Raw genomic sequence first — 11615 nt, 5'->3', positions numbered from 1 at the left:
CAGATATAGAAACGACTTCGAGTGTAAATTAATATTTATTATTTGGAAAAAATATTATTATGTTACTCACACTTTATTTCGAAAAATAGTAATTACAAATTAATTAAATATACTATATTGCGCATCATTTTCTAATGTTATAGCGTGCAATGCAAACAAAACAAAAAAAGCTAAATCAATGGAAAAAAGAAAATATGTTAACACTATAGCTTTAGAGGACCGTATTTAGGAGACGTTGCTGAAGATTAAGAATATATAAAGGACATAATTTTTAGAGAGTGTTGTAAAGTATAAGGAATATTTTCTTTAGGGGATGGAATTTAGAGAACCTGCTAGAGACAACCTAAGTAGATGTAAATCAAATGGCTCCGAATATCTAAAATTGTGATTAGCAGCGAGCAGTTAAGTGTAAAATTATCCACGCCCCTGTGTCCCTTGGAACAACATTATGTGGTTCAGATTAGAAGTTTACACGGTTACACGGAAAGATTGGTTTGCACCAGATACGTTCCGTATCTAAATGCATACAAATTGGCATATTCACATCATCACATGATATGTTTGCCTTCACATTTTTCATCCACCTGCACGCTGCACGGCTCCTACCTATCAACTTTGCTTTCTCATATAAAAAAAATCTATTTAGCCCATGAAACCGCTACAGCCGGCCCAGCCCACGGTATGTGCAGGTATTTGATTCTCAGTAGCAGCGGCATCTCCATCCAGACCCCGGTCGGCTAGCCCCAACGCCGCCGCCGCCGCCGCCGCCCGCCGCTCGGGGATTGCCTGCTTTCCTCTGCCGACCACATCTACACCGCACAACTGGTCCTTCCAAGTGAGCTTCAATCCCCTGCGTGTAGATGGAGAGGGTTCTCAAGGATGACGCCGTCGAGGAGAAGGGCGACCGCGCCAGAATGGTAAGACCGCCTTCTGTCTGACCCGAGCGGTTTCTTTGTTAGGTTATGCTTCGTTGTTCCGTTCTGCGGCGCTTCCCCAGCTTGAGTGATGGTGTGATCCGTGGGAATTATCAAACCAGAAACCTTAGTAGTGTTGGTGCTTAGTCTTCCTAGGATATTTTGGTTGCTGTTCTCTTCGGGTTCTTTGCTGGCGCATTCACTATTCTTATGCGGTTAGCGGGTTAGTTTCAGGGGAACGTATCTAGTGCTCAAAGGGGTACGGTGCTCATATGCACATTTTAAATCTGGTGCATCCATTTCGCATCTAACAGCAGCACCAATTTTGTGAAGCACCCCTCCCACCTTCCTCCCCTAGTGGGAGGGGTTCTTCGTAAAATTAGCTGGTGCCGTTGAATACAAGATGGATGCACCAGATTTAAAATGTGCACATGAGCACCATACCCCTTTGAGCACCAGATACGTTCCCTAGTTTCAGCGTGTATTCTGTAAATGGCCATAGTTCCGTTCTTGCCTGCTACACATTTGGGAACTTTTAACGGTTTAGTTTTTTTCTTTCTTTTGAATTATTGGATGATGTTTTTTTACTGAATAGAAATTTAGGTGAACCGCAAAGGAATGCACTGATATGGTTTACACTTTAGCTCGTAAAACGAACATAATGTGTCTGTGCTGGGGGTGAGTTTCCACAACGAGTGACACTTCCATCTGTGGACCTTTTCGTTTTTCTGAAACGGAGGCAGGATTTGCTAACGCCATATCCTTGCAGGCATCGTTTGTTGGGGCCATGGCAATCTCGGATTTGGCGAAGACCACATTGGGTCCAAAAGGAATGGTATGTTTTTGAAACATATTGTTCATGCCTTGGAACCGTCCACTTTACATGAATGATAGCAGTTTTTTACTTCTCATTGTTGTTATTGTTGAAAATTTGCAAGTTGCATTTTTTTGTGTATGTAGGACAAGATCCTGCAATCAACTGGTAGAGGGCGTAATGTTACTGTTACAAATGATGGGGCTACCATTTTGAAGTCACTTCACATTGACAATCCTGCTGCAAAGGTCCTTGTTGGTATCCTTTGTCAATTTGATTACTGTTGGACGATAGTGTTTGTAAGGTGGTAATAGGAATGCAAGTGTACTTTATCCCCCTCCCCTAAATTAATTACGTGGATTGCCATTTTAGCAAGCTTTGGATGCGCAAAGACCCTAAACTACTAGAATTTGCATCCCTAGTTTGTCATAGCAATAGCATTGAGGTTTTATAATTTCTTTTGGTCTTTCTTGGCATTGATCTTAAACTTCATATTCTGCTTGTGACCTCATTTGGCCCCTCTTCTGTACAAATATTATTTTCCTAATGAAAGAAAGGCCATTACTCCTTAATGATCATTAGACATCTCAAAAGTTCAAGATGATGAAGTTGGTGATGGGACAACTTCTGTTGTTGTTCTAGCTGGAGAACTTTTGAAGGAGGCTGAGAAGTTAATTAACATGAAAATTCATCCGATGACTATTATTGCAGGTATTACTTGCTGAATGTGTTCTGGTTAATAGTATGCTTTTCCATCCTTCACATTGGAAAGCTTGGTAACTATTGTAGCATGCCATGTTACTAGGTCTTGCTTGCATCAATCTCATAGTAACAAATCAAATAGATCAAGCATACAATACAAGGTATATTGATGGATTCTACTGTTAAGTCATTCAAAACTTGAGATGCGGCTTACTTTTTTTTACAATTCATGTTTTCAGATTGACCTTTCAATTTTCTTAGTAATAAAAATGTATAGGCAGTGCACTGATGTTCTGATTCTAATCTGTCTTGTGTTGCCTGTTTTATACCGAGATAACTAGTATGTATTCTGGACTCTGGAGCACTACTAATATTCATTCTAGATCACTGCTTTGTGGTGAGCTTCAATGTCACGAGTGGTTAATTCATTTTGTAAATTTTAGGTTACAGAATGGCTCTCGAGTGTGCCAGAAATGCTTTGCTACAAAATACCATGGACAACAAAGAAAATACAGGTAAATTATTTTCCTGATCTCATGGTTAGAAAGCATAATTTTTCAGATTCATAAGATACTGGCTTATTTCAGCCATTCTTTTCCTTGGCAATATATATGTGTGTGTGTGTGTTATGACTGGAAAAGTATATGGGCGCCGGCCTAAGCAGCCAGTGGGAGATAAGCTAGACTGAGCAGATAAGTACTCAGATAAGATAGCTAGAGTTGTTTAGATTTTCCTTAAATAAAGGTAGTTTGTTTAGATCCCCTTAAAAGGAGGAAGTCTTGTTAGGCCAGGGCAATATATAAGCCCTCTATGCCTTTAGTTTGTAATCAGGAAAGATTAATCAAAGAAAGAGATTGAGTCTTGCCTCCCTGCTGTTCTCAACTCCATTGCTGCGCCTGAACCCTAGGTCAGGCGTCACCATGGCAATCTCTCACACCTCTTCCTCCAACCCTCCAACCATTAGCCACTCATACAACCTCCGCAGCCGGGGTAATTCTAACAACCTGGTATCAGATATGCCAGGATCTGCTGAAGCTGAAACTGCAGCTTCAGCCCAGCCGTCGGAGTTGGCAGCAATCACCACCGCCCTTGCTGAAGTCCAGCGCCAACTGGGGCTCTTCGCCACGCAGATGGCCTCCATGTCCTCTCGCATTGTCGCGGTGGAATCCACCCCAGGAACATCGGCCATGGCGCCGCCACCATACTGCCCCTACGCCATGCCTGGATATGGTGGACTTCCACCGGCTATGACAGCGACCGATGACCACCTTCCACCACCACCCACCACCATATTCGCACCAGCACACACCACCACCTCACTTCCACCGCACCTGCTGCCGTTACCACATTCACCGTCTCCCATTCCATCCTTTCCCCCACTACCGCACACCATACCCAGTGCTTTCTCTCCACCACCATCTGCTGCTGTTCCTCGCTTCCACTGCTTGGAGTTTGCAACCTTTGATGGCAAGGAAGATCCAATGCACTGGTTGACTCGATGTGAACAATTCTTTGAGGGGCAGCGCACGTTGGAAGAGGAGAAAGTCTGGTTGGCTTCATATCACATGCTCGGTGCTGCACGGACTTGGTACAACCAGCTCCTGCGTGATGAACCACCCCTGTCATGGGGGCGTTTCAAGCAGCTCATCGGGATAACAGTGGAGGATTATCAGGAGAGGTTCTGGGATTTACTGGCCCACACCACGCCACTCACTCCGGAACAGAAGGTACAACTCTTCACGGCAGGTCTTCCAGAGCGTATCAAGATCGATGTCGAACTTATGGCTCCTCGGGATCTCAATCATGCATTAAGTTTGGCAAGAGCATATGAACGAAGGGCTCAGGCACTCGACGTCCACCAGACATCAACTACTAGCAAGCCGTCGAGGCCTCCCCAGTGGCCGTCATTTCCTATTCCAGCACAACAGTCCACTATAACAGTAGCAGCACCAACCAACACGGGGGCACAACGTCCATTTAAGAAGCTCACCCCCGGCGAGATGGCTGAGCGCCGCAAACAGGGACTGTGTTACAACTGTGACGAACAATACGTTCGTGGTCATCGGTGCCCACGTCTATTCTATCTGGAGGTCACAGATTTTGAAGAGGATACAAGAATCGAGGATGAATCCAGTCCAGAGGATCCAGCACCCATTATTTCACTCCACGCCTTAACAGGCATCCGCTCAGAGGGCACCATGCAACTGCAAGTCGACATTCGGGGATACACCCTCACAGCTCTTCTTGACACGGGCTCTACCCACAATTTTGTCAGTCTCAAAACTGTAGATGGGCTGCAGCTAGCCTACAGTTCCAACCAAGGTTTCCAGGCCATAGTAGCAAATGGCGACAAGATTCACTGCCGACAGATTGCTAACAGTATTGGTATGTCCATTGCCGGTGAAGAGTTCTTGATGGACGCATATGCCATTCCTCTAGATTCCTTTGACATTATATTGGGTATCACATTTCTGCGCACTTTGGGACCCATCCTTTGGGATCTTGAAGATCTGTGTATGGCATTCTGGAGGAGAGGACAACGTATTCTCTGGAAGGGACTGGGTTCGCAGCGCTGGGACATTTCCATGAGACCTGCAGTCCGGTCACTCAAGGCAGAGCCCAAACCTATGATGGAATGTCTGCTACAACAGCTTCAGGAAGTGTTTGAGACACCTAGTGGCCTTCCCCCAGCTAGGTGCCGTGATCATCGGATTCATCTCCTCCCAGGAACAGCACCAGTAGCAGTACGACCTTACAGATATCCACAGCTCCAGAAAGATGAACTTGAAGCCCAGTGTAAGGCCATGCTCCAACAAGGCATCATCCGTCACAGCACATCGGCTTTCTCAGCCCCAGTATTGTTAGTAAATAAAAGTGACAATTCTTGGCGCTTTTGCATTGACTACAGAGCCTTGAATGAGAAGACAGTAAAGGATAAATATCCTATACCTGTAGTGGATGAATTGTTGGACGAACTTCAGGGTGCAAGATTCTTCACCAAATTGGATCTGCGTTCAGGTTATCACCAGGTCCGTGTTCACCCCGATGATGTGCACAAAACAGCCTTCCGGACACATCATGGTCATTTTGAATTCTTGGTCATGCCATTTGGTCTCTCCAATGCCCCGGCAACATTCCAGACCCTCATGAATGAAGTGTTGGGACAGTTCCTTCGGCGATTTGTGCTCGTATTTTTTGATGACATTCTCATTTACAGTGCATCATGGTCTGACCACCTAATACATGTCAAGGCGGTTTTGGAGTCCCTGAAAGCCAACAAGCTGTTCGCCAAGCAGTCTAAGTGTTCCTTTGGAACCACAACCGTCACCTATCTGGGACATGTGATTTCTGCAGAGGGAGTCGCCATGGATAGTGCCAAGGTGGAGGCTGTCACTTCCTGGCCACAGCCACAGGCACCACGAGGACTGCGAGGATTTCTGGGGTTGGCAGGCTACTATCGCAAGTTTATCAAGGGTTTTGGAGTAATAGCTGCACCACTAACAAAACTCCTAAAAAAAGAGGGTTTCCAGTGGAGTCCGGAGGCAGACATAGCATTTGAGGCACTGAAAAGAGCTCTCTCTACAGCCCCTGTCTTGCAACTCCCAAATTTTGCCAACTCATTCATTGTTGACTGTGATGCGTCCGGCTCAGGTTTTGGCGCTGTACTGCATCAAGATGAGGGACCAATTGCCTTCTTCAGCCGCCCCTTTGCAGCCCGACATGTCAAGCTCGCTGCATATGAGAGAGAACTCATTGGACTGGTACAAGCAGTATGCCATTGGCGTCCATACTTGTGGGGCAGGAAATTTGTGGTACGTACAGACCATTTCAGCCTCAAGTATATGCTCGATCAACGGCTCTCAACTGTACCTCAGCATCAGTGGATTAGTAAGCTATTTGGTTTCGACTTCAAGGTGGAATATAGGGCTGGCCGACTAAATACAGTAGCAGACGCTCTTTCGCGCAGGGAAACCACCAGTGGATCGGTCTATACGATCTCAACACCAACCTTTCAACTCTACAAAGACCTCCAGCAAGATTGTGCAAGCAACCAAGAGTTTCAGCTCCTACACAATCAGATCAGCACAGGGCAGCAGGGTGCGCCATGGCAGATCAGAGAGGGACTCATAATGCATGGCAATCAGATTTTTGTACCACAATCCTCCAGCATACTTCCTGCTATCCTGCACACAGCCCACTCCGCAGGCCATGGCGGCATCCAGAAAACCCTGCAAAGGTTGAGGACAGATTTCTTTGTTCACAGGGACATGGCACTGGTTAGAGATTGGGTTCGTTCTTGTGCAGTTTGCCAGCAAAACAAAACAGAAACACTCCATCCAGCAGGACTATTGCAACCCTTGGAGGTATCAGCTCAGATTTGGTCAGACATCTCAATGGATTTCATCGAAGCCCTACCAAAGGTATATGGCAAATCAGTCATTCTTACAGTCGTCGATCGATTCTCCAAATATGCCCACTTCATTCCATTGAGTCATCCATACACAACAGCCACAGTAGCAAGAGCATTCTTTGATGAGATTGTCCGACTGCATGGGTTCCCAAGCTCTATAGTCAGTGACCGAGACCCATTGTTCACGGGACACATTTGGAAGGACCTTTTCAAGCTAGCCGGCGTCAAACTAAGGATGAGCACAACCTTTCATCCACAGACTGATGGGCAATCCGAAGTGGTCAATAAAACTATAGCCATGTACCTGCGCTGCATCACAGGGGATCGTCCGAGGGCCTGGGTTGACTGGATTGCTTGGGCTGAATATTGCTACAATACCTCTTATCACTCAGCCCTGAAGACAACCCCGTTTAAAGTGGTCTATGGCAGAGACCCCCCTCCACTCATCCCATACCAGCAAGGAGCAGCAGCTACACCAACTATAGAAGAAATGTTTCGCGAACGGGACTGCTTTCTCGCGGAAGTCAGAGACAGACTCCTACAGGCCCAGGAACATGCTAGGCGGTTTTATGATGGCCATCACCGAGATCTGGAGTTCAAGGTGGGCGACTGGGTTTGGCTACGCCTGTTACACCGACAGGCACAATCACTGGTCAGCCGACCAAAAGGGAAACTGGGGCCAAGGTATGCAGGGCCCTTCCAAGTTCTGGAACGCATCGGCTCAGTGGCATACCGTCTGGAATTCCCTAAAGGAGCCCGCATCCATGATGTTTTCCACGTAGGACTACTCAAACCTTTCAGAGGATCACCTCCTGTTCTACCACCAGCTCTGCCAGTACTGGAAAACGGCAGGCTTCTGCCCACACCACAAAAAGTTCTCAAAGCTCGACTTCAGCGTGGTAAATGGTTCATCCTGGTTCAGTGGAATGCAGAGCAGCTAGAGCAGGCCACATGGGAGCCCCTGCAGCAATTCAAAACTTCCTACCCACAATTTCAGCTCGAGGATGAGCTGTTCGTCGAGGGAGGGAGAGATGTTATGACTGGAAAAGTATATGGGCGCCGGCCTAAGCAGCCAGGGGGAGATAAGCTAGACTGAGCAGATAAGTACTCAGATAAGATAGCTAGAGTTGTTTAGATTTTCCTTAAATAAAGGTAGTTTGTTTAGATCCCCTTAAAAGGAGGAAGTCTTGTTAGGCCAGGGCAATATATAAGCCCTCTATGCCTTTAGTTTGTAATCAGGAAAGATTAATCAAAGAAAGAGATTGAGTCTTGCCTCCCTGCTGTTCTCAACTCCATTGCTGCGCCTGAACCCTAGGTCAGGCGTCACCACGGCAATCTCTCACACCTCTTCCTCCAACCCTCCAACCATTAGCCACTCATACAACCTCCGCAGCCGGGGTAATTCTAACAGTGTGCGTGCGTGCGCGCGCATAGCAAATAAGATTTGACGGCATTGAGGTTTTGTTATGTTGGAGTAATATATTAATCTCATAAAAATTCAAATTCACTTCCTCTTGCAACACATGGATTCTTTTAGAAATATGCCATTATGCTCATCGATCTCATGACAATATCCTTTTCCTTCTGCAGATAAGTTCAGAGCTGATCTCATGAATATTGCTATGACTACTCTTAGTTCAAAAATACTTTCCCAAGACAAGGAGTACTTTGCTGAACTTGCGGTTGATGCTGTCTTGAGGCTTAAGGTATACAAATAGCTTAATTAAAGTTGGTTATCATTTACATTAAACTTTGATATGTTTATCTGTATAATTTTAACTCTTGAAAAAGTGTGGTTCATACTTCATAGCAACTCAGTCGTGTTGTTATTCGATGGTGTTATAGTATTGATCGGTTTCTATCTGAATGGTGGCAGGGTAGCACCAACTTGGAATCTATTCAAATTCTGAAGAAACCTGGAGGATCTCTCAAGGATTCATTTTTGGACGAAGGGTATGTATTTATAGAAAAATTGCCACTTGATTCTTTTGACCACACAGCACTGGGCTGCATGCAAATTCTCTCACCTAGCACCAAATTCTCCTTTCTGTCAATCAGTCCAACCTAAGAGCCCAATTCAATTAATTTCTGTTTTTTACAACAATATAACCAATTAGAATTAGCGCTACATTTTCTGAAAGATCAATTGCTCATTTACCAGCCAAATAAAGTAGGAATACCAATTTGACATTTTGGCTACTTAATTAGTTCTTAATTTCTATCAGTCTATCTACAAACATGTTCTTTACAACAACAAAGCCTTTTAGTCCCAAGCAAGTTAGGGTAGGCTAGAGTTGAAACCCCACAAAACCACAAGTCAAGGTTCAGGCACATGGATAGAACCTCCATGCACTTCTATTTAAGGGTAAATCTTTGGGTAATATTCCATCATTTCATGTCTTCTTTTACTGTTTTCCAACATTCTGCACCATACGACATAGCAAGTCTAATCACCCTCCTATAAAACCTGCATTTTAGCTTTTGTGGTACCCTCTTTTCACATGCAAGGGCATGTTGTTTCATGAATTATACTTTGGGAAGTGTTTGATGATGTGTGTTAATCTCAAATTAATTGTCTGTAATCTAATACTCCTTGCATCTCATAAAATGAGGTGCACATGTTTTTTAGAAAAGTCAACATTTTAAAACTTTGACCAACAATTCAGCAATAAAACATATTTTTAGTGTATGCATGTTATATACTTAAATTTGTATTAAAAATACTTTAATATGATGCTTAATTTGTTTTCATATTTTAAACGAAATTAATGGTCAAAGTTTCACTCTAAAGACTGTCAAAAAAAATATATGCCTTATTTTATGGGATGGAGGGAGTAGTTTGTAATCAGGTAGTAGTTTCAAAGTAGTTCACCGGTTAACATTCATGTGAGTACAATTTATTGAGTGTTCATGCATGCATCTATGTAATGTTTCCCAACAGAAAATGGTCCTAATATCTTTTTTTTATTTGCTTGTTTCTATTTGCAGATTCATTCTTGACAAGAAAATTGGCATCGGGCAGCCAAAGCGGATTGAGAATGCCAAAATTTTGGTTGCAAACACTGCTATGGACACAGATAAAGTTAAGATATATGGAGCACAGGTCCGGGTGGATTCAATGTCTAAGGTTGCAGACATTGAAGCTGCTGAGAAGCAGAAAATGAGAGAGAAAGTCCAAAAGATCATAGCTCACGGAATCAACTGTTTCATCAACAGGCAGTTAATCTATAACTTCCCTGAGGAACTCTTTGCTGACGCTGGCATACTTGCAATTGAGCATGCTGACTTTGAGGGCATTGAACGTCTGGCTCTTGTTACTGGTGGTGAGATCGCATCAACTTTTGATAATCCAGATTCTGTTAAGCTTGGTCACTGCAAGGTAATTGAAGAGATCATGATTGGGGAGGACAGGTTAATTCATTTCTCTGGGGTCGCGATGGGGCAGGCTTGCACCATTGTCTTAAGGGGGGCTAGGTATGTCTTGTTCTACACTTCTACTTATCATGCAGGACTACTATGTTCCATCTATGCATTTCAAATTTCCATAAATTGAGTATTTTTGCTTTTTTTCATCCCTGCAGTGAGCATGTGCTTGATGAGGCAGAGAGGTCCTTGCATGATGCCTTGTGTGTGCTGTCCCAGACAGTAAATGATACCCGTGTCTTGTTTGGAGGCGGTTGGCCTGAGATGCTGATGGCTAAAGAAGTGGATGAACTTGCAAGGAAGACCCCTGGGAAGAGATCTCATGCTATCGATGCTTTCTCCCACGCTCTGCAAGCCATCCCAACAATCATAGCTGACAATGCTGGTTTGGACAGCGCTGAGTTGATCTCTCAGCTCCGAGCTGAGCACCACAAAGAGAACTGCACTGCTGGAATCGATGTCATCACTGGCACCGTAAGTTCGCAGGCGCGAGTTTTCCATTCATATCAAATCATCTATTACAGAAGCTGATACTAGTCAATATTGTGTGGTCTGCAGGTTGGGGACATGCAAAGGCTGGGGATTCAAGAGTCGTTCAAGGTGAAGCAGGCCATACTCCTGTCTGCGACGGAGGCCGCGGAGATGATCCTCAGGGTCGATGAGATCATAAGCTGTGCCCCACGCAGAAGAGAGGATAGGATGTGATTAGACACGCTGTTTCTCGGTGTAGTGGGGATGCTTGTTACCCTAGTTTTGATGGTGGTTCTGGGGCGTTCAAGTTGGTCACATTTCAAGTGTTTTTGGCTCCTAAGAACCTAGTAATTGTTATTTCGTTGAAACAACCAACCGTAGGCTTTTTTTTTTCTAGATTCTCATGATGTACCATTTGGTAGCGAAGTTCTTCCTCTGTTCTTTTTTATGTGTCGAGTTTTAGTTTAAAACTAGACAACAAATATTCGATAATGGAGGTAGTACATTGTTTACGATATGCTTGTGCCATGTGCCTCTACATGTTCTCCTATTCCTTTTGACGTAGGAATGACTAGCTTGTCTTTGTTTATGTGACGTGGTTGCTACTTCTGGTGTTGCTTTTGAGCGTCAGGCCTTGTGCCAAATGCCAGTTGACCTTCAATGGTCACGTGGAAACTGTTGTGCGAGAATGGAAACTGTTGTGCGAGAATGAAATGAAAAGGGGCACTGTATCCTTTATTGCTTTTGATATTTATACAAGAGAAGAAGACACTAAAGGAGTGGCCAAAAGCCACGTCCGTACATGGGGATCGTGCAGGGGCACGTCCCTTGGAGAATGCCGGTTAGAAAACAGTCAACAACTGCTTACTTTTCGTAACAC

General features: G+C 44.5%; 1 protein-coding gene across 1 annotated transcript; it reads left to right on the top strand.

Moving 5' to 3' along the window:
* The first annotated feature begins 539 nt into the window (after positions 1-539).
* LOC103634709 (T-complex protein 1 subunit beta) lies at positions 540-11252 on the top strand. Its single transcript, XM_008657297.3, has 10 exons — positions 540-917; positions 1684-1749; positions 1875-1986; positions 2311-2439; positions 2874-2945; positions 8432-8547; positions 8718-8794; positions 9830-10315; positions 10423-10738; positions 10823-11252. The coding sequence occupies exons 1-10, from the start codon at positions 861-863 to the stop codon at positions 10967-10969; spliced, it is 1578 nt and encodes a 525-aa protein (XP_008655519.1). The 5' UTR covers positions 540-860; the 3' UTR covers positions 10970-11252.
* Positions 11253-11615: the final 363 nt, after the last annotated feature.

The sequence above is a fragment of the Zea mays genome, chromosome 8, assembly GCF_902167145.1.
Source record: "Zea mays cultivar B73 chromosome 8, Zm-B73-REFERENCE-NAM-5.0, whole genome shotgun sequence".
NCBI lineage: Eukaryota > Viridiplantae > Streptophyta > Magnoliopsida > Poales > Poaceae > Zea > Zea mays.
Note: the sequence above shows the minus strand (reverse complement) of the source record. Positions and strands in the feature narration are given on the sequence as shown.

What these genes read in the sequence shown, in the direction of transcription:
- LOC103634709 (XM_008657297.3), top strand. Translation starts at nt 861, where the DNA reads ATGGAGAGGGTTCTCAAGGATGACGCCGTCGAGGAGAAGGGCGACCGC. An exon ending in ATGCTGTCTTGAGGCTTAAG is followed by an intron (nt 8,548 to 8,717) that starts GTATACAAATAG and finishes GAATGGTGGCAG; the next exon opens with GGTAGCACCAACTTGGAATC. An exon ending in ATTGTCTTAAGGGGGGCTAG is followed by an intron (nt 10,316 to 10,422) that starts GTATGTCTTGTT and finishes TCATCCCTGCAG; the next exon opens with TGAGCATGTGCTTGATGAGG.